General features: G+C 37.8%; 1 protein-coding gene across 8 annotated transcripts in view; it reads right to left on the minus strand.

The window, feature by feature from the left end:
* The window catches only part of LOC117932679 (lysine-specific demethylase 5D), a 45,620-nt gene extending 19,797 nt beyond the window's left edge, over positions 1–25,823 (minus strand). For 4 of the 8 annotated variants that reach the window (XM_034853981.1, XM_034853964.1, XM_034853974.1 and 1 more), the window contains exons 1-12: positions 24,233–25,817; positions 20,463–20,520; positions 19,809–19,931; positions 18,087–18,144; positions 17,827–17,966; positions 8,829–8,987; positions 8,636–8,722; positions 2,897–3,079; positions 1,073–1,225; positions 765–956; positions 607–678; positions 336–431 (exon numbers count right to left, since the gene is read on the minus strand). In XM_034853981.1, the coding sequence (XP_034709872.1) occupies positions 336–431; positions 607–678; positions 765–956; positions 1,073–1,225; positions 2,897–3,079; positions 8,636–8,722; positions 8,829–8,987; positions 17,827–17,966; positions 18,087–18,144; positions 19,809–19,931; positions 20,463–20,520; positions 24,233–25,569 (2,658 nt within the window). In that variant the 5' untranslated portion in view covers positions 25,570–25,817. Of the gene's footprint in view, positions 1–335; positions 432–606; positions 679–764; positions 957–1,072; positions 1,226–2,896; positions 3,080–8,635; positions 8,723–8,828; positions 8,988–17,826; positions 17,967–18,086; positions 18,145–19,808; positions 19,932–20,462; positions 20,521–24,232 lie in introns of all 8 variants that reach the window. The other 4 variants (XM_034853997.1, XM_034854003.1, XM_034853990.1 and 1 more) reach the window with 4 other exon arrangements.
* Positions 25,824–26,521: the final 698 nt, after the last annotated feature.

Genomic DNA, 26,521 nt, shown 5'->3' on the forward strand with positions numbered 1-26,521 from the left:
TAATGCCATACAATTCTATGATCAAGGAACACAAGGAATAAAAATTACAAAAAGTGGATGAAAAAATTTCATCAAAATCATCAGATTGGAAAGGAAAAAAGAATCAGAAAACCATGCTATAATATTGATAACCATCTAACATAATGCAGAAATGGTACTATAATGCCCAATTACTACAACAGTAAGCAAGAGAACAAAGACCAGTTTGCACCTATTCCAAAATTAATTGACATTTAACAATGTTTCAAATGACTGACAATGACAGCCAAAAGAAAAACTCAAGTGCAGTAGGAAGTCAACCCTGAGGTTGGATAATGGATTAAAAAATTATATACCTTCAATGCAGAAATCCTTGCCATCAACTTCTCCATTTCCTTTACATAGATAGGTACCTCACACGCTCTGGAATATAGCTGTTCCAACTCAGGGATCTGAAGGAACAATAGTCAATAATGGAATAAAGTGTATCAGACTAATAGATATAGACAAAACATAATCAAAATAATTTAGTCCTTTTAATCATGTGATTAGAATTTCTTTCCACACGATCTGAAGAATACACTGTAAGTATGGTAACTGAGGGAATAAAGTGGAGAGTTTATATACAGAGGATTTTGAACTCGTTGACAAGGCAGAATCAATTTCCTGAACCAAAATCATTGCCTCTTCTGCATAACCCTGTTCAAAAAAGAACCAACAGCTGTAAGAATTTCAATTGGCAGATTGAAGGATTGCACAGAGCAGAAACTACAGCTGCAATTCACCTTTAATTTAAGATGCCCAGGCTCAATGCAAGGCAGAGGATTCAAATTCAGAAAATTGTTAACATGTTCCAAATCTACTTTCTCCAAATTGTGGCTCCGATTACATGACCATGATTCAATTTTATAAAGACAATCTTTTATGCCTTCAGCCCAATTCTGGGCTTCAATCAAATTCTTTGCCACGGCCCTCACCTATATTCCAGTGCAGGATAAATCTAATTAGTTCAGACATACTTGTTATCAATTACATCTCCATGAGACATAAAAAGAATAAAAAATTGGAACACTGTCAAAATCTTGAAACTCACCGCATCCATTTCAGAACCAGCCCAAAGAAATTGTTCAGTTTCCTTCAATGCATTAACATAAGCGTCTCTGGAAAATGGAATCTGAAAAATCTTAGAAGAACGCAAAATCCATTCTTCTGCCAGTTTGGCGAGAGAAACATGGCCACCTTTCACCTACACATACATTAGATGGCGTCAGTAGACAATAGCTACAATGCTTTTTGTTACTTTTTGTTAATTGGTGGGATTATTTATTTTACAACTGCCATGATATTTCTTCTTTGTAAAGAAGACCATAGATTTACAGATTAGGTGCAACCAAAATATTTCAGTAAAGCTTTACCAAATAATTCGAAGTATGTGTTCAGCAACACAAACATCTACAACATAAAAGTGTAAGTCAAAGAGGAGGAGAGAGACACTAAACCATGAAATCTCTGAAGTTAATCAAAACAGACCCTAATACTATGAAATCTCTCTTGGCAATGTTCAAGAGAAATGCAGAAATAACCTTTCCAGGCCACATGGGAAAGAAATAGGATAACTTTTTGTAATGAGGAAGTTCCTAGGAAAAAAGTAAAAAATCCTGTTCTCATCTCAGGGGGACATTAATGCTCCATGTAAATTTTTGTCTTCCCACTGGGATCCTAATATTCTACCATAAGGTATCCTGCAAGAATTACAATTTCCAATTTTATCTATACTGCTCCTCGTTTGTGCATATCTGTTCTGTTTTCCTTTTCACTTTTGCTTTGTGTATATTACAGAAAATTTATACTGTAATATCCTTAATCCTAAAAATACAGATCAATAACAAAACAAGTTTTAAAATATAACACATGTCCAATCCCATATTTTAATCCAACGCACAAGTAAAAAAGCAAAGTCTGATTTGTCACTACCAGATGATACACATCAATGTAGAAGAATATTTAACAATATGAAAAATCAATAGAAATCCTCAACTGCTCAGTAACATCCAAAAAAACAATACGGAGATTCTTTTTATACAGGTGAATATCCCAATAAGGAGATTCTTTTTATAAATCCGAATATCCCTATTTCAGAGTGAGTCTCTCCCTTGAAAATTTTTAAATCAAAATTAAGAAGAAACTTCTGATTCTAAAAGCTAAGATGCTATTTAGAAGTCAATCACAAATAATGCCAGGACAATAAGCACACACATAAATAAGATCTAGATCTTTTCACAATGATTGTCTCCCTCAGAAGTGGTTGAATGAAACAATGGCAAAACTTCTGATTACAAAGACAATGTTGCAGATTCCTGTTAATTACAAGTAATGCTAGGACAACAACCCTGCATGCGCATAAACCAAGCAGATCTATCTCTTCTATGAGATATGGATAGATCTATAAGAAACAGATGTTTAATTATATAAATAATCCATGTAATGCCCCATATGCTAGAGCCTCAAATTAAATCATCCAAACTTAAGCCAAGTAAGAATAAAAGAATGAAGCAAATATTACAACCATGAAGATGACTAAGACTTGGGCTTTCTTGGTAAAGAAGGGATGTCAAGAAGAAATCTTACTAAGATAATCTGATATGAAATTTCAGAACTTTGTACTTCAAAATCATAATAAAGTTCATTAATAATTAAAAAACCTTACAACAAGAAGATTATTCCAACTAAAAAAAGACCTTATTAGAACATGACTTTTTTCACTTCTCAACAATATGCAGGCAAAAAAGAAGGATACACTCCAAAGGGGTTATTAATAAAAATGAAACATGGACAAATTTAGGAACATTGAATAAACTACAAGCATAGAGCGAAAACTAGTATTAGTTTAGCAGTTAGCTAAGAAACATGATTGAACCTTTTTTGTCAAAGCATTCGAATCATCAGAACATGAAAGCTGCCTTTGTAAATCTCTACATTGGGGTGTCTCGTCAAAGTTATATTTATCTATCAACAGCACCAACTGCTTCAATTCTGCCAGTGTGTGACGGTACAGAAGGCGATGTTTGTTGGGTTTGCATTCACAAAGATGCTTACAATGCTGCAAGAGAGGCAAATGGAATTGGTGAGTTCAGAAACCCAAAATTATGAGTGTCAAATTGAAATGGAAGCTCGACGAACACTAGAAGGATTCCCTATTTATCTCAGTAGTTGATTATCCAGGAAAAAAAAGGTTAGAAACCACCAAAAAACAAAAATAAATAAATACCTGTTTAGATACACTTAGGGTCTGTTTAATTGTTGTTTTTGAAAACTATTCTGGAAAACAGTTTTGGAGAATAGTTTTTAAGAACAGTTTTTTGTATATTAAGAAGAAAAAAAAATTGTGTTTGGGAACTGAATTCTGTAAAACAGTTTTTGTTCTCAAAAAAAAAAAAAACTTTGGTTGAGTTAATAAAAAAGTTTTTTAGAATAAGTAAAACAAAAAACATATTTGAAAGTTATTTTTTTTAATTAATAAAGTGTTTTCTTCCATTAACTTGATATTATAAATGCATAATAATTTTTATATGCACAATTCATTTAAATTAAAAAAAATTATTCCATTTTGAAATTTTTACACCAATTATAATTTTCTTAAACAAATGATGATTTTGTAACCATGTGTAAGTATATTAATTTCAATAATTTAAGGAAGAAGAAAGGGCTTGTGGGTGGGGGTGTGGTAGTTGGGTGGAGCTCACCTTTGTGAAAACATAAAAAACAGCTAGGAAAACACAAAAAGAAAGAAGAGAAAACACGAAAAACAATCTATTCTTTGAACAGCGAAAAAACAATGAAAACATCTTTTTATTATTCTCAAAAACCACTTTTTTGAGAACACGGAAAACACAAAAAACAAAAACACAACCCCTTCCCCAAACAAGTTTTTTGTGTTTTTTGTTTTCAAGAACAGAAAACAATTCTTGAAAACAGGAACCAAACAGACCCTTAAAGTTTTTTAGTTTTTTTTTTTTGTAAGTACACTTACAGTTTTTAGTTTTAAACTCATAAACTTCCACATAAAAGTAGATTATGTCTTTAAAAATAACTTTCAGAAATTTTAACATTTGAGGTAGTAAAATTTTTTTTGACACTTTAATCTTTTTAAACCATTACTTTTTCAATGAAAGCCTCTATGAATTTTTCCCTCATATAAAAATTGCTTTTATTTTGATATTTTTAAAACAAAAAATAGGAAGTGTATCCCAATAGACACTATATGAACAAATAATAATAATAATAATAATAATAATAATAATTTTTTGATAGGCAATAATTTTTTTATAGGTCAATTTTTGTCTCGTTTGGGACATGAACCTAGAACCTCCCTAGAACCTCTCACAAATCCATTTTTTCTTTATTAGTAAATGACGAGTATATTATAAACAAAAAATGCAAAAACAGTGCTCCAAATTACACAGGGATATACAATGAAGGCTTAAAAGTGCAAAAAAAGGAGCAGCACCAACAAAAACAACGCCCCCCTCAAAAAGAACTCACCCAATCCACAAAATATATAACCGAATGATCAAAAACTAAAATCAACCTAGACAATAACAATAACAATCACATATTTGAATTTTTTTGTTCACCACAAACCCAAATAAAAAATGAACTGAAGTTTTTGTAAATTAAAAGAATTGTGGTTTTGATCAAAAAAAAAAGAATTATGGTTTATTTGCATGCCAATGAGTATCTTCTCATAATATGAAGTGCCCCAATTGTTCATTAGTCATGGAAAAAAACGGCCTTCAAACTTTTGGTTCCATATTACAATCAAGCTACGCAGAGTATACAAATATGGCCCAGAGGCAAGCAAGAAAAGAGAAGAGAAAGATTCAAACCCACCTGCCCACCAACAACCAACTCCAACAAGGGTTGGGAACCCCCTAGCAAAAACCAAAACAGAGAACAAAATCTTTCCCAAAACAAACAAAGAACCCCTAGTAGAACAAAATTCCCATCAGTGGCCTACAGAGACCACTATCGCTAAGTCCCCACCCCCCTCCCCAATCTTCTTATTATGGATGGAGCACTATTGTAATTGACTGAGCACTCAAGCCTTCAAATTTCCTTCTCAAGATGCGAAGAGGACATGGATTTTCGCCCTCCCCCTGACACCTTAACCCCACAACCTTTCTTCACTTCCAATTTTCTAAGAAGAGAGTTGATTTCCTTTTCGACACCCAGAATTGGCAACCCCAGACAAGTGGAGAACTCGACAAAACCTTTGGGAAGAGATGTAAACTCCTCCCCATCCACTACACCTCCCAAACCTGCAACCCTAGGAGGATCCACCTCCTAAGTTTTGGCCTCTGAAACTGATATTCCTTTCACCATTTTCACTGAATGCTCCAATGACCCATCTTGCACCCTCAACTTTAAGCCGACGGTCAAAGGACCCAAAAAAAAACAGCATAGAAAAAGGGTGGTTGTTTGCCTCCACCAAAAGAGCTTCGTCTATAATTGCTGCCTGTGAGTCCACCAACAGCGCTAGGAAAGAACCAAGGCATTTGATCAGATCCCCCTCATAGCTTTCCTCTTTCCTCTCTGTCATCGCAAACATAGGATCCACAAACGCAACCCCAAAAGGCCTCAGAGCTGCTCCATCATCCCCCTCCTCCCTCCTCTCAGTCACCTCAACTTCGCCACCCCCTTAAATCAACTCTCGAACCTCATCAGTAGGGAATGCCCCACCGAGCCCCCCAGTTCTCCATTAGAAGCCTTACAAAGACTTCCCCCACTTAAAGCCTCTTTCTTATGACAACTTAAAGGAACCTAGGCCTGGCCCAAACTTAAGAAAGCCCCCCTTCCTCTTTTGACCCTGCACGGGCCGGGTCCATCTCAATCAAACTTTGGGCCTCCTCTCCAATCCCCTGGCAACCCAAAGGTTGTGGCCCAAAGACCAAACCACTAAACTTTTGACCTTTGTCACAGTCAAACTCATCTCATCTGCCACAGCTGTAACCCTCTCGTCACCCTCCCAAACATCCCCTCCTTCTACAGCTTCCTCAACTGCTACAATGCCTCCTTCTACAACTTTTTTGACTGTTGCGGCCTCACTTGTCAACTTCTTCATGTACGAACACGGCACATCCCCATCCCCAGTTGGCAGAGGGTGCAGAGACTTCCCCACACCATGGTTGGCGCGTGAGTCTCCCACCCCATCGTCCCTATCCTCCAGCACTCCAAGCTCATTGCTGCAACTTCTTGGCACCACTAATGAAAATCAGGGTGGCACTTCCCACCACAACTGGAAAGAGAAACTAGCGTTGCCAATTACCACATGCAGCTCCCCAGGCAAGACTCTCCCAACAGATTTGACCAGGATCCTTGCCCACTGCAGATTGGCCATGCACGCAGTGTCTTCATCCACAGTAATGAACCCTCCACAACAAAACCCTATCCTTCCTAAACACCTCTCGGCTCCACAAATGCAAAGGAAGGCCCAACACCCTTACTAACAACTCCTTGGTTGCCCCCCCTTTTTGAGCCAACAACCTACCTCCGGCATCCACCAAACCAAGTTCAATAAATTCTTCTTAATCCTTCTTGGCCCTCTGGCCAACACCCTCTCTGCCTCTAAGAGGTCCTCAAACTCAAATAACATTAAGGTGCCCCTAAAAGCAGAAATCTTCAACCCCCCTTTCACAGATCAAATCTTGAGCACATAAAGTTTCAGCAAAGACAACTCCAGGAAAGGCTCAGGGCTCTCCCCAAACCCCCCAACCAAACACTGTCTGAAATACTCCTCTCCACCATGAGCCTCACTTTCTCCTAGCTGCAACCAAGCAGCATCTCTCACCACTCCCAAATCTTTCCTAAGAGCATCAACAAAAAACCCAGCTACTGGCTCCTCACTTGGTCCGCTCCACAATTTTGCAGGAGAGATCACACTCCTGCAAACTCAAATAACATAAAGTTTCAACAAAGACAAAAGAGGTCCTCAAACTCAAATAACATTAAGTTGCCCCTAAAAGCAGAAATCTTCAACTCCCCTTTCACAGATCAAATCTTGAGCACATAAAGTTTCAGCAAAGACAACTCCAGGAAAGGCTCAGAGCTCTCCCCAAACCCCCCAACCAAACACCGTCTGAAATACTCCTCTCCACCATGAGCCTCACTTTCTCCTAGCTGCAACCAAGCAGCATCTCTCACCACTCCCAAATCTTTCCTAAGAGCATCAACAAAAAACCCAGCTACTGGCTCCTCACTTGGTCCGCCCCACAATTTTGCAGGAGAGATCACACTCCTAGTCTTTGTGGGCGGAACAACACCTAAGGACCACAGCTTCTCCGCCAAAACAAAACATCCACCAAAAATATCCCTCCCTTTGGAAAAGAGAAGCGAGAAACATTTCCCTTCTTTCGCCACAACAGAACAAAATAAGAAACTCCCAACCCCATTCGCTCTACGTTCCAACTTAAATCTCCTTCCTCCCTCTTCCCAACCATTACTCCACCTCTCCAAACTTTCATCCTTGCAGCAAGCTTCCACCCCTTCCAACAAGCACCGGAGACTAAGATCCCCAAACCTTATCCAAGCTAAAAGACCTCTACCATTTTCCACAATCACACCTTTTAGATTCTCCCCAACCTCCTCCATGGAAATCTCAAAAGATTTCGACTCCACAGCAAACCACACTCGCCCTCCTCTCGCAACCATTCTTCATACTCTCTCTTAACACCCATAGTTTTAAAAGGTGTAAGGCACACCTAAGGTGTAAAAGTCTTTCATAGCTTAGACACAAGGCGCAACACAAGCCACGCACCTAAGTGAAGTGAAATTTGACCTAGGATGCATATCAATTTTATAATATATGATCCAAAATCTAATCCAGGTATTAAAAAATTTAAGATTCCAAACATTTAGAAGAAATAATAAAATTATATAAATTTCAATATACAATTAGAAATTTCAAAAATAAAAGTGATAAAAAAGAAAAAGTAAAGCAGTCATGGCATGCCTCTTCAACAAAACTCATGTCTTGGCAAGTAAAGCGCTATGATTAAGGAGTGGCTGCACTTTGGGCCTAAAAGTGTTTAAAGGGCACCTTTTAAAACTATGATAACACCAATAAGAATAATTGTAATAACAGCAATGACAAGAAATGATGTATATATGATAAACAATATAAATTAACAAGCCCCAGAAGCTAAAGCTAAGGCTTTCCATCATGCAAAAATTAAATGAGAATGACAATGTTTTGATTTTCCCCCTCCATATTCCAATCAACTTGTCCCATGGTAAATCAATCTCATAATAATTTAGAACACACATCCAAGACAAGTTTTGGTTTCTTGTTTCTGAATAATGATTTTACTTCAGCAAGAAAAAACTAGGTGACAAATAGCTGTTTCAACAGGAGGAGGACAACACGGCAGGAAACCAAAGAAACCAAACAAAACTATAAAGAGCTCTCCAGGGTTTGTTTTGCTGGCAGTTAGGAGGAAAAAAACAAAACTGTAAAAAAGTTGCTTTCTTTTTTATTTGATTTCTCGTAAGCTCACAAAACACCTTGCAGGTGGAGATACATATGGCCAAAAAAAGGTAACATTACGATGATACTACATAGAATTTGAATATTTAAAAAACACTTATGAGGGTCACATACCTCAAGACATACAAAAGCAGATGGCCTACAGCAGCAAACAACAGCAGAAAGAAACAGGTACTGCTGGCATATAATGCATGTTGGATCCTAAACAAGCCATCATAAGATATGCATCACCACTATTATCATCTTAACATCAGTAGTTGGATATGGCCAAAAAATCAGAATCAACAAGCCTACACACATCACATACCTCTTCAGTACCCACAAATTCAGGACACTTCTTTGGTGACATAGGAGATGACTTGATGATGCCATTGCTCCAGAGTCCCTCTCTACAATTTTTCTCCTTGGCATATATTCTATGCAATTCTTTCTTCAAATAAGGTAATGCTTTGCTATCACAGTCATTCTGATAATAACAACATGAGAATCAAGCAGATGCAACTGACACCCCAAAGAGATAACTTGAAAGTTCAAGTTAACAGGAAAAAGCATGCAGTGTCTTAAGCAGTAAATATTAAAAATAACCAAAGATTTGGATAATTGAACAACACTCAAAAAAAATAATAAAATAATAAAAATAATAAGGAGCCTTTTTTTCCTTATATAAAGCTACTAAGAATAAAAAGGCAATACTGACTTCAAGCACTTTTATAATATAATTTTCTTTTTACTGATAAAAAAAAATGCAGTAATGACTCAACAAAAATTGTAGCTTTGAGGATCAATGCATCAGAGAAAAGAACTCTGCATAAGGCTCTACCTAAAGCATTAGCCAATAGTCTAAAGAAGGTGGTAGGAAAAGTGGCGTACAAGTCCCAGAATGCTTTTGTTAAGGGAAGAAAAATTCTCAGTGTAGTGTGTATAGCTAATAAGGCTATCAACTCTATGTTGAAAAACAATGACTCTAGAGTTATGTGCAAGCTTGGCATTGAAAATGCGTAAGATCACATTAACTAGGGCTTTTTGCTACTAATTCTTGAAAGATGAATTTGGCCGAAAATGGATCAGATGCATTAAATGATGCATTTCTACAACAGAGCTATCAGTTCTTATTAATGGCAGCCCTTTTGGATTTTTACAAAGCTCCCATGGCATGAAACAATAGATCCCCCTTTCTCCTTATTTACTTGTGTTAGGAATGGAGGTCCTTAGTCGTCCTCTTAAGAGCACCAAGAAGGTAGGCTACTTGTAGGGGTTTGGAGTGAGGGGGAGAGAAAGTAGGGGGTTCGAATTGTCCCATTTGTTGTTTGCTAATGATACTATAGCTTGTTATGAGGCTTCTCAAGATCAGATGGTTCATTTAAGCGTTGCTCGAGTGGTTTGAAGTCATCTCAAGGCTGAAAATAAACTTGAGAGAAGAACAAGTTGATTCAAATTGGAAGGGTAGATAACATAAAGGAGCTCGCCTCTGAGATAAGTTGCAAGGAGGGGGGGTTTCTATCTACTTACTAAGGTATTCCTCTAGGTGCCTTTTTTAAAGCAATGGTGGCTTGGTCTAGGGAGGAAAAGTGGTTGGTTTCATAAAAGGTTGACAATGTAGAAAAAGCAATATATTCCCAAAGAGGAGAGGCTCACTCCGATTCAAAGCACATTATCCAACTTCCCATCTATTGTATGTCCTTGTTTAACTTTCTAAGGGAAGTTAGATGGAAGCTAGAAAACATTCAAAGAAATTAGATTAAGGCTAGAAAACATTCAAAGAAACTTCCTTTGGGAAGTGAGACCCTAGAGAAAAAACAACATTTATTGAAGTGATTAATTGTTTCCATGAACAAGAAAGATGGTCGTGTCTCTCTTCGCATAACAAGCCCTTCTTTGTAAGTGGAATTGGCATTATGAATCCAAAAGGAAGGCTCTTTGGAAGCAAGTCAATTAGTAAGGAAGAAGGGGTGGTGGTTTTGTGAAATGAGAGATGGTTATGAGGTTGAGTTATAGAAAATTATTAGGAAGAATTGTGATCTCTTTAATAGTAGAGCCTTTTTTTTCTATTGGTAATGGGAGTTGAATGAAGTTTTGAAAGGATACGTGGTGTGGAGGTGAGACTTTGTGTGCTTAATTTCCCTTTTTGTATGCCTTAATGGTATCAAAAGAGACATGGTGGCAAACTTATAGGACCACACAAGTGAAGGGGACCACTTTTTTTTTTTTTTATAGGCGTGAAGGGTACCACTAGAACCCATGTTTCTCGTTTTAACCATTGTGAGTTGGACAACATAGAGAGATTCTTATGTAGACTACAAGAATAGGTGGTGAATCGAAAATGAGTGATATAGAGTGATTTAGTTGGATTCAAGGAATGGAACTTATTCCGTCAAAGCTCTACATTCTATCTTAGAGTCGAGGAGATCAATTCTTTTTCCAATGGGAGTAATTTGAAATTCCTGGGTACTATCTATTTTTTCTTAAAAAGCCAACTAAGATAGTGTTTACTTTAGATCGGCTTCAAAGGAGAGGGTGGTTGCAAATAAGCAGATGCTTTCTTTATGAAGTCGAGTAAAGAGTCCATTGATCAAATACTCCTTCACTATACCAAGTCAAGGGTTATATGGCAGGTATTTTTTTCTTTGTTTAGCAGATTTTGGGTGATATCCTCCTCTATCATGTAGCCTCTCTTAGGTTGGCATGGCTCCTTTGTGGGGAAAAAAAAAAAAAGGAAAGTGTGGAGAGACACTCTTTTTTGTGAATATCTTTTGAAAATGTGGAGTTTTATGACCAAAGGTTGAAAAGAACTTTTCTTGGTAAGCTTCTATTGTGGAGTAAGTTGTGGATAGTTAAACATTCAATGCTTTTAATTGATTTTGTTGATTGGTTGGGTTCTCACTAAGAAAGGGAGTGGTTTTTGTGCTCCCTTTCTTTTCTGCCTTTTGGAGACCATTATATACATCCTAGGTACTTTGATGCACTATTTCTTTGGTGTTTTTATATAAGATACTACTTTATTTGCCTATTTAAAAAAATTACTACAAAATTTAGAATTTGATTGATGTCGGATTCCTTTTTAAGAAGTTACCCAATCATAAAGACATGACATAAAATTCATCACAGGATCATAATTCAAACCATCCTAAAAGTAATATCCATTAAAAGGTACAAAGAATGCATTTCCCTTTGATATGATATTTGATGAGAAGATGTTTTCAGGTTCTAGCTTTCAGACCATTTTCAAGTTGATCAAGACCATTGTGCTCTTGCAGTGGATTATGTGTCAAGAACTTTTACTGAATTTTTCAGAATTAAGAGCTCAAACCTACTATTGCTTTATTTGAAAATCTTCACTTAGTTCCATGCATACTATGCCAAAGATGTTTTTTCATATGGAAGAGAGTTGAGGCAAGTTGCTTCCAGATAAGCCACTGATAAGATATGTTTAATGGACTTTTGAGCAGTGATTCAGTGAAGCAAAAAATCACTTCGAACTAAGGTTGTTTAAGTTTCTATGTGCTGTCTAAGCCAGCCGAAGTTCTGAAAATGGATCACTTGGATAGCATTAGCGTGGTGGGTATTTTTCATTTTTTGTTATCAAAAACAAACAATTGATTATAGTGAACTCTTAAAGTGCAAGAAGGGTGAGTTATCCTTCAAGAGGAGCACAGAAACTGACCAAAAATTTGCAGAAACCAGTATCCACAAGCTCCAGGCCAAGAACAAACAAAATGACACATGTGGAGGTCGGTGTTCATGTGCAAGAGAGGTGGGGAACAGGAGTATGGCCTGTTGATAGGCATGGCAGTGTGGCGCCACACTGCAAGGCTTGAAACCAGGCCCAGCCCAGCTTCTATTTAGAGACCAAACCCATCCCTAAAATTAAAAAAACAGCCCTGGCACATGTATCACATAGACCCCTTTCATTTGTCCCTTTTTTGCATGTAAGAGGACTCAATCCATGATTCTCCTTAATCCCATGCCATCACCATGCCACAAAGCTAAGCCAAAGATCATCTACACAAGGTCCTCTCTTCTTCCTTTTCTGGCCCAACCTAACCAACATCTAGTCCCAAGCCTAGATCAGGCCTGGGTCTCTTAATGTTCTCCTAGTGACAGTCGATCCCAACCCGATTGCTATGCCTATCTCCTGATTCAATTTTATTTTATTTTTGTTTCATGCGTGCCTATCTCCTGATCCATCATTTCTTTGCATTCTTGTTTTCCCTCTTCGATGGATGTTGGATCATTGCCCTTCCAGTGGAACAACCTTTTAGAGTGGCTGGTTGTAACCTGTTTGTTTGAAGAGCATATATGCATTTTGTACTTTGTGGCATTTACAAGGAACATAATACAGTATCTTTGAGAACTCCAGACATTATGTGCCTTTTATAGGCAAGTTATGTCCAATTCTGACAAATCAGCTGAAGTATGTCGTATGACTAATTTTTGGTTGCTTAAGGTTCCAAAGAATTTCTGGAGAGTGAGGATCAGTTACTTTTTATTTTTATTTTTGCTTTTACATGGGTGATATGTAACTCCTTTTTGGTGCATGGAACCTCTCCATCCCTACCCCAAACTCTTCCCATTTAAGTCAGGCCTCAAAAGCGAGTACTTTCATTTTTTTTTTTACCTTTTCATTTCATAAGGAGTCCATTTTAAATTCCCTCATTTCATAATTTTGTGAATCATAGCTCCATTTTTTATCAGAAACAAGAGAAATATATTTATATTAATGAAAACAAGAGAAGGATTAGAAGTCCATCCCACTATTACAAAAAAACTTGATCAAAATATGATTGACCTTCTATGCTATACAAGGAATCCATACAAAAGTTTTGATTTATATATTGAAAGTCAGTTGAGTTGGATAATACTAAGAGAAATGCCTTTAAAAGCCTCGGAGCACGAGCTTCAAAAAGAGGAATAGAAGAAGTAAATCCCACAACCCCTCAGTTCTCTTCCACTTATCCTCAAAAATCCTAACATCTTTCTCCCGCCACACAATCCAAAGCAATGTGTCACAAGTTATTTGTCAAAGGATCTTACCTTTGTTGGAGCTTCCCAAACCCCTATATGAAATGATCATCATATCGAACATACTCCTAGATGGAACCCAAACAATCCCGACATGTCTGAATAGATAACGCCAAAGCCCCAAAGTCATCAAACAATGCAAGAAGAGACGATCAATAGACCCTCCACTTTAATGATAGCTTTGACTTGGCTTGAGAATCAAAGCTTTGACCTCTCCTCTAACAATATTCTACTTCCAAAGAAATATGCCACCTTGAGTTGTCTTGATGGGGAACAACATTAGAAATGAGGGTTCTTATTATATTTTTTTTTTATAAGTAAGGAAGGTTCTTATTATATTAGGAAAGTTCAAGTTTGAATCATGAAAGGAGGAAGGTGTTGGTTTTTTGTTGAATCGAAATCTTTTGAAACGTTATTCATCAAAAGAAATCTTTTGAAATCTCTTTAGAGAAGGTTGGAGGGAAGCTCTTAGGGAGAATCATGGAGAGAAGCAGAGGCTTTTCTTCATGGATTAGGTTTGGGGAGGGCAATTTGTGTCATCTTTTGGAGGGTGTGGAAGCTTGTTGCAAGGATGAAGATGGAAAGCAGTGTAGAAAAGTCTAGGTGGAAAATGGTAAAGAGTTCAGGATGGAGGACTGTTTGAACAGAACATAGGTAGATTCGTTTTTTGTGTGGTTAGTTTTGTGGAGGCTAAGAGATTTTTGTTGTGTTTTCCAAAAGGAAGAGGCTTACCTAGGGAGTGGTCTATTTTGGCCAAGAAACTTCATCATCTTGGTGTAGATATTTTTGTTGGGGCAAGGTTGCCTCCCACCCCATCCTACTTTAGGATTGTGGAGGTTGGCTTCAGCTCAAAGGATGGGACAAAAGGTTTGCATGTAGATGTTGCTAGGAGGTTCATCGTAAGGTGGCTGAAGCAATTTGGATCTAGGTGGGGACCAAAGATGTTCAAAACAGAAAGAAGCAATTGAGGCGTTGTCCGATTGGGAGGTAGGGTGAGGGTTCTAATACTGGCCTAGTTTTAAGCTTGCTAAACAGTTGGGAAGCCATTAATTAGCCAATGAGAAAGGGAGTGAAAAATTTCTCTTTTAGGAGGAGCTCTAATATTGTTTGACTTTGAGGATTTCTTGGACTCGGAGAGAGTGCTCTTAAGAGGTTTAAGAAGGTTTAAGGAGGTGTTACATCTAGAGGGGTGGAGCCCAGAGGCAGGTTGCTTCCAGAAAGATGGTTAGGCTAAGGAAGTGTAGGTGATAGTGGTAGGATTCCCTTTTCACCTTTAGAGCCGAAATATTTTCAAAAAGATAAGAGACTATTGTGGACTTTATAGCAGTGGATGAGGGAACTGCTAGTTGGTAGCACTTACAGTGGGTTAGAGTATTAGTATGTTCAAATTGAAGTGTCATGCTGAGGACATTACAGGTGGTGGAAGGTTTGGTTGTCTTCATTGTACAACTATGGTGGGAACTACCACCTTGGTTCTCTTTGGTGGAGCCAAAGTTCAAAATCAGCGGCTGAAAGGAAAGGGTTGAGTGTGAGGGTCAAACATGCGCGCTGAGTGCATGAGGAGCCAATATTCAAGGGGGAAAAGGAGGTTATGGGTGTGTCACCTGCTGATTGCAAGAGCAGGTTGGTAGGGTGGGAGGTGGCCAACACCTCTAAAAAGGGGTTTACAAAGGTGTCAAGGGGCGATGGTGATAGGGAAAGTGATTCGGGCTTCAGAGGGGAGTGTTTGGAAGTGGATTGTCTTAAGGTTCCTCAAGTGGAGGCTGGTAGTGGAAGAGTGGGGTGAGCCAGAATGTAGAGTGGGCAACTACCCAAATAGGTTGCTTATGTGGTTTGAGGTCATTTCAGATTTGAAAATTAACCTGATCAAGAGTGAGTTCATTCCAATTGAGAGGGTGGAGAACATGGAGGAGTTGGCTATTGTGTTAGGTTGCAGAGTGGGTGTGCTCCCAACCTCCTATTTAGGCCTTCCTCAAGGCGCCCTTCATAATTCTTTGAGGGCTTCAGATGGGGTGGAAGAGAGGTTCCATAAAAGATTGGTAATGTGAAAATGGCAATATATTTTCAAAAGGGGAAGACTAACACTAATTACGAATACTCTTTCTAGCTTGTCGGTCTACTTTGTCCTTGATCCATTTGCCAAGGATAGTGAGGTTAAGATTGGAGCAAATTCAACGAGATTTTCTTTAGGGAGAGACCTTAGAGAGAAAACCTCATCTATTGAAGTCGGCCACTATTTCTTCAAATAAGAGGAGACAAGGCCAATGAGTTAAACGTCTTTCTTCACTCAACAAGGCCTTATTGTGCAAGTGGAATGGATGCTTTACGACATAAAGGAGGTGTATTGGAGACAAACTATAAGCAGTAAATATGGGAAAGTTGAAGGGGACTAGTGTTCTAAGGAAATAAGAGATGATTATGGTGTTAGGTTATGGAAGGCCATAAGAAAGTTGCGTAAGATAGTTAATTGTAGAATTTCTTTATCTGTGGACAATGGGAGTAGGGTAAAGTTTTGGAGGAATATATGGTGTGGCAACAATCCCTTAAGTGTTTTTTTTTTCCCTCCCTTTTTGCCTTAGTTACTTCAAAAGAGGCTTAGGTAGTGGACTTATGGTCCCACTCTTATGGAAGAGGTGTTTGAACTCCAAATTCTCTAGGAATCTAAACGATTGGGAGATTGAGATTGTGAATCACTTATTGGCAAGGCTTCTTGTTAAGGTGGTAATAGAGGGAGGAAAGGACAAGGTGTGTTGGTTGAAGATAAAGAGTGGAACATTCCCTGTTAAGCCCCTTTACTCTAGCCTGGAGGAGGGGAGATCATATTAGTTCCCAGTAAGTATTGCGTGGAATGCTTGGATTTCACCTAAGACAAGCTTCTTTGCTTAGGAGACGACTTAGGGAAAAGCGTTCACTCTTGATTAGTTACAACGGAGAGGTTGGTCTTTAGCGAATAGATGCTTCCTGTGTCACACTCACAGGGAGTCAATTGACCACATTCTTCATTATTGCAGCAATGCAAGGGTATTGTGACAACTTTTTTTCTTTATTTTTGGTATTTGTTGGGTGATGCATTTCTTTATCAGAGAGACTATGTTAGGTTGGCATGGCTCTATTGTCAGGAAGAAGTGGAAAAAGATTTAGGAAATTGCCCTTTATGCTTTTTTTTTTTTTTTGGCTAATTAGGAAGGAGTGAAATAGAAGATCTTTTAAGAATATGGAGCTCTTTAATCATAGACTGAAAGTCTTGTTTCTATGTGGATTGTTTTCTTGGTCCAAGTTGTTTATAAGAGAAAGATGGGTGTAGTTAGAAGGAAGTAGTATTTTTTTGTTTTTTCATCACTTTTTTTAGTACTTTTTGGCGACCGTTATATACATCATGTGTACTTTGGTGCGCCCCATTTTGGCACTTTTCAATACTATTGCTTTTTATCTATCCAAAAGATGTTACTTTTAGTTTTTAAAGAATATTCATTTTCTATATCTTTTCCTATTCAAGCAAGGAAAGGTAAGTTATTAGAAAAGTTGTCATACTAGAAAAGAGACTCATAAGAGCATTTCAAAGTGAGAACACAAATTTTCATGATAGAAGTTTTCAGCATCTATTTATACTTCCTTCAAGGGTTTGATTGTCTTTTTCATAAATGTGATTGCATGGAAAATCCTAGTTGTGATTGCCCAGGATTAATGTGATTGCCAAGGATCTTTCTTTTTTTTTTCTTTTCTTTGATAGGTGCCAAGGATCTTTCTTTTCTTTCTTCTCTTTTGTCTTCTTTGACACTACAACAAATAAAATTCTATAGTTTTGGAATTTTTAAGATCCTACATCATGCACTTCTGTTGTTTTTTTATCAGAAACAAACATTTCTTTGTCATGAAATAAGTACATACAAAAAAAAGGGAGAGAGAGAGAGAAAGGGATCCTTCTCCCATGACATAACCACTACATAACTCCACTTAAAAGCAGAAAACCTATTTACTATAGGGCCCCTAGGTAACCACACAATCAAAAGTGGTTATTATAAACTCAATAATCAGAGGGGTACAAACTATCTGCTCTTTTGTTCTGTTGTTTTTCTCTTTCTTTTCCTTTGCATTAAATTTTTTCTTATAGGCTTCCTTTGTATTGGTTTTATCCCTGTATCACTCTTTGAAGGATAACTCATCCATTTTTTTCTGAATTGCTACTTCCATTTTCTATTAAATGAATAGTTTGTTTCTTACAGACTACAGTGGTTCCAAAGGAAAACGGATAAACAAATAAATATACAGCAGGTCAGAGAACTCACAGCCTTGGCTACCACACAGAGCAGCTCTTCATGAGATAAAACAGCAGCTTTCCGATACAGCTGATATAGCTCTGCTCCAAATCCACCATGAGGAAGCCAGTCAGCAGGAGCAAAATTGACAGCCTCGGCACAATTTAAGCCTGCAAATGTCAAAATGTATTATCAGATTTCCAAAGAATGTTTGCTACATAAGATCCATTTAAAACGTACCAAGTCCTTCATCAATGAATCATTCTTGACCTACAAAGAGGTATACTCACCAAAATTGAAACCGCCATGATAAGATCTGGGAAAGGTGATGACAAAGTTTCCAGGCTCCTAACAGAGAGCAAGCATGTGTAGAATTAAATTATAACAGCATCTAATGCAAAAGAGAGGCAAGTGATGCATTTGAAGTAACCAAAGAAGTAAGAGGAAATAAAGTACTAAACAGGAAAAGGATGTCAACATAATATCCAAAAAAAAACACGTTTTCCAAATATGCTAAACAAGACCCTGGAGGATGGGAAAAAAACCAACAATCGATAAAAGAACCAATTCAGGATCAGAAAACATAGGTTGTATATTCATTTTGAACCAATCCAAATTCCAACATATCGATCAGTAACACCTATTTGATAAAATCCTCAAATTCATCATTTCTAATTTTTCCAATTTTAAAAACATACTGTAAGTTCAAAAGAGGGAATTCTGACATTTTTTTCCTTCAGTGAAGAGACTGATAAAATGAAGTTTATCAAGGTTTCATTTATGCTCCAAAAAAAAATGTAAATATTTTGGCCCTTTTGGCTGTTTCAATAGTGATATCTTAAGATTTAGCACTATCTTGAAGATAAGGATGTGTTGGAGAGCTTTTTAGTGCAGTTGCATGGGAAGAGAGTGTGTGGAGATGTGGAAGATACAGTACTTTGGACCGAAACAAAGAGTGGCAAGTTTTCTGTCAAATCTCTCTACAACGTCTTAGTGTTGGACGACTCCTCTTCTTTCCCCTCAAGAAGCATTTGGAACTCATGGGTGCAGCCTAAGATTAGCTGAAGGCAACATGGGGTAAAGCTTTAACCTTGGATCTAGTTCAAAAAAGAGGGTGGGCCCTAGCAAATAGATGTTTTATGTGCCATGAGAATAAAGAGACCATAGACCACCTCCTTATTAACTGTATTAAAATAAGGGTTTTGCGGGAGATGTTCTTCTTCTTTGGACAGGGTGTCTTCACTGTGTTAAAACAAGGGTCTTGGATATTTCCTTCATCGTTCAAAGAGACTCTTCTCAGTTAGCATGATTTGTTTGTGGGCAAAGAGCACAAAAAGGTTTGGAAAGCAACTCCTTTGCACATCTATTGGATGGTATGGAAGGTGGGGAATAAAATGGCCTTCGGTGATGACATGCTTTCGATCCAAAGACTAAAATGTTCTTTGGTTTACTCCCTTTGGTCAAAGACAAAATTGTTTATAGATGATTATCCTCTAACTTTCGTTAGTTTTGTTGATTGGTTGGATTCTTGTTGAGGTTGTTTTAGCCCCTTCTGTTTGGATGTTTTATTTTTTTTCCCCTTTTTTTGCTGTTTTGGTAGTGGGTGTATAGGTATTGTATACCTTGAGTCACTCTTTTGGCGCCTCTTTTTAACAGATCTTTCTCTTTACCTATTAAAAAAAAAAAAAAAAGATTTCTTCATCCTTGTTCTGCAACTAAACATGCACGTAAAACAGTTCAAAAACAGCAACCTGATTCACAACCCCTTCCCCCTCTCCCCCTTGATACCCTTTTCCTATATCAATAGGATGAAATACCCACAGTATATTTTCTCAAATTCTTTGTAAAACCAACAAAATGAAGATAAACACTAACACAGTATTAGGACCACATGTTCCCATAGAACCCTCATCTAGAAAGAGCCATCACTTATAATTTGAATAAGCCATTTAAATGTGTTTTTCCAGCAGAGGAAAATTGTAGAAAATAGAATGTGTTCTTGAATGTCAAACCTGAAGTACACTATAAACAGAAACTCCATTTTCTTGCAACACAGATGGGTTCAGCATGGTCACAAGCTGAAAGAGCAGATCCGGTTGGGCATCAAATAGATCAGGAAGACAGTTCCGCATCACCTACAGGAAGGTATAGGGTGTCGATAACAAACTTGTTCTCTTGACATAAAAAAATTAGGTTGGCATAAATATTACACTATACGAAATGTCGGTCAGTAGTAGAAACATCAAACGGGTGTGGACCCTTGCCACACCAGGTAACCATCCAAGCTTCAAATAACCTACTTTCACCTAAGAGAATAAATTTAAGTCATATCTAGAGGGAGGGAGAGAGAGCAAAACAAGGAAACGAAGCAGAAACTCATCAAATACAGAAAATATTCCACCATACCCCTCCTTGAAAAATTTTGACAAGAGAACACAAAAAAGAAATCTTCTAACTTGCAAGTAAAATGAGGGATATCTCAAGACCTAATGAATGCATATAATGATAAAAGCTAGTTAATTTCATCAAATTGAAATCTCTATCAAAAGTGTTTCTCCATGTCCACGATGAAGTGAAGATACTATCATGGGACTTAGTTGACAACTATTGCAAAAGGAACATTCCCCAACCCCACTCCCTCCAGAGACAAGTGATGAAATAACTACCTTCTCAAAAGCAATGGCTTCACTACCAGGGACACTGTACCAGCATTTTGGCTCTCCCCTGAGAACATATGAGAAGCAGTGCAAAACCCAATGAGCATTTAATTAATGTCTTAAGAATGGAATAGAAGAGGTTGCTTCACCACATGCAACAAGAAGTAATGAAAGCAAATCGAATATTATATTACCTTCAAGGCAGGAGCATCTATTTGGTGGTTCACAGGTTAGCAAATCAGCAAGGGAAACAAAGCCATTATGGAGAAGAAAACTTTAATTTGGTGCAATGTCCATGAAAAAAATGGAATTTCAATCAATGCATTTAAGTATCTATGGTTGGCAAGGAGAGGTCACACAATCCATTTTCCATGACATGGCATGGAGGCATTAAGAAGACAAGACTTGACAGGATGGTGGTGTAAGAACTATAAGGAGGATTTTTAACTGAGAGAAGTGGGAGAGTTTGAGAAGTAGTTTTGCATCCTTTGTGCATATATGACTTTCATTTTTCTTTCCATTTCTTTTCCTTTTTTTTTTTTTTTTGTATAAAGCACCAATAAAACTAGTTGTCAATGAAGTTCAGGGTTCTATCTTGGAATGTAAGAGAGGCAAATGACAGGAAGAAGTGTAACGTAATTAAATCCTTGCTTAGATTACAAATGACTGATCTTATTTGCCTGCAAGAAACAAAGGTACAACATATGTCAATGCAACTGATCAGGAGCCTAGGGATGGGCAGATTCTTAGAGTGGCGAGGGCAGATTCTTAGAGTGGGGAGCTATGGAAACCAGGGGAACAACAGGAGGTGTAGTAGTTTTCTTACTTATCAAGGAAAAAAAAAAAGAGGAGGTATGATAGTTTTATGGGATAATAGGATTTTGGAATTGATCAAGATGGAAATGGATGCCCACTCCATTTCCTGTTGATTCACGAGCTATAAGGATGATTTTGTTTAGATTTTTACTAGGGTGTGTGGACAAGGAGAGGGAGAACTTTGGGAAAAATTGGCTAACATTAGAGAGTTGTGAAATGATCCCAATGCATCAATGGGGATTTTAATGTGGTCAAATTCCTTGGTAAAAAGAGGAATTGCCTCCAGTGCTCACCCACTATAAGGCAGTTCTCAAGGATTATTGAGGAGCTAAATTGTGCAATCTACCCCTAATTAGAGAGCTTTATATCTCATTCAACAGCTTGAATAATCAATTTTCATCAAGGCTGGACTGGTTCCTTGTATCAAAAGATTAAGAAAGCCACTTTAGTGCTTTTTTTAAAGCATCTTGCCCAAGCCAGTTTATGATCATTCCCTAATATTGTTAGATGAAGGTAGGATGAGGAAGGGCACACCTACCTTCAAGTTTGAAAATATGTGGCTAAGAGTAGAGGATTTCATAGAGTGGATGAAAATTAGGTGGACGGGTTATAATGTCAAAAGCTCTTTCAGCCATGTGTTAGCTTGGAAAGCGTTGAAGCAAGATCTAAAAGCTTGAAACAATGAGATGTTTGGAAATGTCTCAATTAGAAAAGTTGAGGCCTTAAATCAAATTAGTTTCTAGGACTCTAGGGACTGGAAGGTAGTCCTTTCTATCCTTTTTGTAGACAAGTTAAAGCTAGAAGGGTGGTTGTGGAAGAATAACAAATGGGTCATACAAGAATAAATCTCCTAGAGGCAAGTAAAGAAAATTATGGTTGAAGTAGGGAGAGAAAACCCTAGTTATTTCCATAAAATGGTAAAAAACTACATGGCTAGAGATAAGAGTGAATGGAGATTGGCTTTTCGAGAATGCAATATAAAGGAGAGGGATGCAAATCCCTTTTGTGGTTGATTGTCTAAGGCAAGTGATAGGAGGCCTAGCATCAACAAGATGTCTTTTGCTCCTTTAGAGAGTGCAAACTCAAGGAGCTTAGAGATTCCTTTCTTCTTTTTATTTTTGATAGCTAAATAAGCAAATATATTAAAAGCGCAAAGAAAGGCGCACCAAGTACACACGAAGTACACAAAGAGAGCCAATTGGAGATTCCTTTCTTAGAGGAAGTTTTTTCTACTTTTTCAAGCTTGAGTGAGGATAAAGCCTCTGAGCCAAATGAGTTCACCATGAAATTTTGGCAACATTACCTGGAGGTTGTTAAATATGAGATGATGAGCTTCTTTAAAGAGTTCTTTGAGGATGGCTCTTTTGTGAGAAGATTGAACGCAACATTCAAAAGAGTGGGAGCATGCTCAAGGCTAGATCGTTTCTTGGCATTAGAAGAGTGGGAGGACCATTTCTCGGGCCTAACTCACTTTGTTCTATCTTAGCCAATTTCTAATCATTGTCTCATTGTTCTTATGGGTGGAAAGGTAAGAAAGGGCAAAATGCCATTTAAATTTGATATTATATGGCTCAAAGCCAATGGGTTCAAAGACCTTGTTACAAGTTGGTAGAAGGGATATGAAGAATCAAATCTAGCGATCAATGTCTTGCATTGAAGCTTAAGGCTCTTAAAACAGATCTTACAGTATGGAACAAAGAAGTCTATGCAAATATTACGATCAGGAAGGCGGAAGCTCTTTCTCTTATTGGTTTTTGGGATTCTAAGGATAGAGTCTCTCCTCTTTCGACCGAGAAGGTAGAAACTTTTGAGCAATTCACAAAGAGGCTTCAATGAAAGAAACTTCGAGGAAACAAAAAAACTAGAGAAATTTGGTTAAAGATGGAGATAAGAATACTAAGTTTTTCCACAAAATGGCCAATGCGGTCAGGAAGAGAAATTTGTTGACCAAAGTGCAAGTTAATGATGCTAGTTTATCAGAAGAGAGAGACATTACGGATGGGGTGTCTAGAGCTTCCCACTCTCTTTTTTTTCTCAACAAGGAGATTACAGAGCAAGCATTGGGGGATCGAGTTTTGAGGTTTTGGGGAGCTACAATTCCAAGAGCTTGGAGGAACGTTTTTCAAGGAAAGTTTTTAATGCTCTCTCCCATCTATGTGAGGACAAGGCCCTAGGGCCAGATTGTTTCACTACATCATTTCAATAGTTGTGTTAGAATATCATTAAGTTTGAGGTCATGGGTCTTCTTAAGGAGTTCTTCACTCAAGGCACTTTCCAAAGAAGTTTAAACTTTAAACACCACTTTCTTGGTATTGATCCCAAAAAAAAGGTGGTACAAAAAAACTGAAAGAGTTCAGACCCATAGAAAAAGGCTTTTGATTTATATTGATTTCTATGGGTCGCTCTTTCGGCAGCCCTTTTTAATATTGTTTATCTTCTTATCTATCAAAAAAACTATATTGAATTCTAACATATTGAAAATTCTTTTTCTGCTCATAATGTGTACTTCCATGAATAAGGATATGGATTCTAAAACACCAGCAATTTCCATTGAGATTGTTCCTTATTTAGATCCAGGAAAATTTGGAATGCTATAGACCATATCCTAACCTTTGGGGTTTCTCAAGTATAACACAGAAGATATAACAAGAAATGAACTTCAGGCACACTCAGAACATGTTTTATATCTTAAGTTCAGTTCAAATCTCCCTCTTCATATTGAGATTTGGTCAAGTTTTCAATTGTGTCATTCACAGAGCACGGACTTTCTTCACAACTAAATGCACGTAATTAGGACCCTTTTAGTTTAGACTACCATGAATCTGAATGGATCAAATTTGTCAATAACACCTACTTTATTTCAGAAATAGATGTTGCAAACGACAAAATAAAATAATAAGAATGAAAAAGGAACCATCATACTTAAAAAGGAAAGGAGGTATAAAGTCAAACATTATACATACCAGTGTAGATAATTCATTGAATAGAAACAGTGATCCTCAAAATGCCAACAAAATGATGAGAATAGCATTCCCACATACAGCCAGGGTACCATTACACCAGCAATGTTATGATGGACAGCTCGAAGCATCGAACCCTGCAACTTGGGCAAATTGTTGAGATTCCATGGGCTAGCACAGTATTTATCCCAAATCTCATCCTCAACGGATTCTGGTTTCTTGTCATTTACACGAGGAAAACCACTCCCATATACAGAAGTATCCAAGTCACTGCCATACTTGACTTCAACCTCACCCACTAATCCCTCCACAATTTCCCAAAACTTTTTCTCTATTTGCATTCTTGAGGGGGATACAGACCCAAACCACTTCCTCTTTGCTCTATCAGCCACACGCCTGAAAGCTTCCAATGAGAAACGTTTACCCGGCACAAAACCAAAGCTATCCTTATCAGAATTCAAGCAGTCCAAGCAATACCAATTCCCTGGGGGAATCCGCTTTAAAGGGGGTGCTAGACAATAAATGTGCCATCCCTTATTACACCTATCACACAAAAGCATCACTTCCCCATGCAAGCCACTTTCACATTGTTCACATATCTGATCAAACTCTTCCTCCTTCTCTTCTACCTTACAAACTTTAACTTTCTCACCATCAGTATTTCTCCGCCTTCTTTTGGAACTCAAAGACTCGACCCCATGTTCGCCCTTCTTCTCCCCATGCATTCCTCTCTTACAACTCCTAACTACCCCATGATTCAATCGATTGTAATAGTCCTCATAATCATATAAATGCTCCCTATACAACTGACACAGAACATGCTTCGCACACTCTGAAACCTTCCTCCCTGACAGCACAAACCTACAAACCTCCCCCCACTTCTTCTCTTTCACAACCTTATCATAACCACCAAACCGCTTTGCCGCATTAAATAATCTACACAAATCCAACTCCTCCCCCTCAAAAACCACCCTCTTCTTCGACTTCTTCCCACAATGATTGTCCAAAAACCTATTATACTCCAAATCAAATGTCTTTGAATCGCAGGCCGCCGGCCGTGCTTGTAACTGATGAATAGCTTGAGTTTTAGTTGGAAAAGTGAAAGAATCCAAATCTAATCCAAAAGGTGGCTTCCAACTCTTGGGTGGAACAATCCTACAGATTCCATATGGCTCAGCCTCTGGCCTGATCCTGTATATATACTCCAAAGGGTCCTTAAACTCGTCCTCACTGGGGTAATACACGGGCCCAGGTGGTATACTCAGTGACCCTGATAATGAAACACTTGAACTTTGCCCTAACACCCCTTTCTCCACTGCCCTAGGTCTCCCCTTCCCCATTTAACCCACAACACATATGTATAAACCAGCGAAACCACACCCACGTCACATAAACACATCCATATCAAACCATGAAGCTCTAACTTTAAATATTCAGCTACAGTAAAATTTAGGGTTTCAAGCGTACCTCTGCAGTCTGAGAGCTCCAAGTGGTTTAGGGTTTCAGATTTTCCCACTTTCTCTCTCCAGAAGTCCTTTTTATTTTAGAGTGAGAATGAGAATGGTCTTCGTGGGAGAAGTGGTATTGCGAAGAGGCAGTTGAGAGAAGAGGGGATTTTGGATTTTAGGGCATGGAAATCACCGAAATTACGAAAATGGTCATGGGTTTCTTCTCGTCGTTATAGTGTTCCATCTCTTTTGGTTTTTTTCGCCGCATGCATCGAGGCGATATTTGACGGAATCTTCACTTGCTACGCGAATATTCCACACGCCAACCTACTCGCTCATCTGAGTGGAAGCCGTGTTGTATCCGGTGAAACGTGGACCGTCCATCTTGTCTCCTCACATCACGGACTACGGAGCGCGTGAGGAATCCTTTCTGGTACTTTCGCGGGTTTGGTCGCACGTGTCGAGTTCCCAGATGAGATTTGGAGAGACGGTTTGGGCTCAGAATCGACGGTTGGGATTAATCAGAAATATAATTTTTTAAGGAAATTATTAAAAAAAAAATGAAGTTGATAGTTTGAGTTTATCGCTTTGGAAATTTTTATAATTTAATATTTAAAACTTGACTTTTTTTTTATGAAATTCCATAGAAGATGGATTTTCTTAACTTAATAGTAGCAATTAATTAGTACTCCTTAAATTAATTTAATATTGTTTTTAGGACTTTAGTTGGAACATAGAAATTCTAATATATGGTAAGTGCCCATCCTTTTTTTTTTATCTATTTTATGTATGATTTTAAGAATTTTTAGTAATCTTATATAATTAATAAGGTTTATTTTATAAA

This window comes from Vitis riparia, chromosome 2, assembly GCF_004353265.1.
Source record: "Vitis riparia cultivar Riparia Gloire de Montpellier isolate 1030 chromosome 2, EGFV_Vit.rip_1.0, whole genome shotgun sequence".
Taxonomy (NCBI): domain Eukaryota; kingdom Viridiplantae; phylum Streptophyta; class Magnoliopsida; order Vitales; family Vitaceae; genus Vitis; species Vitis riparia.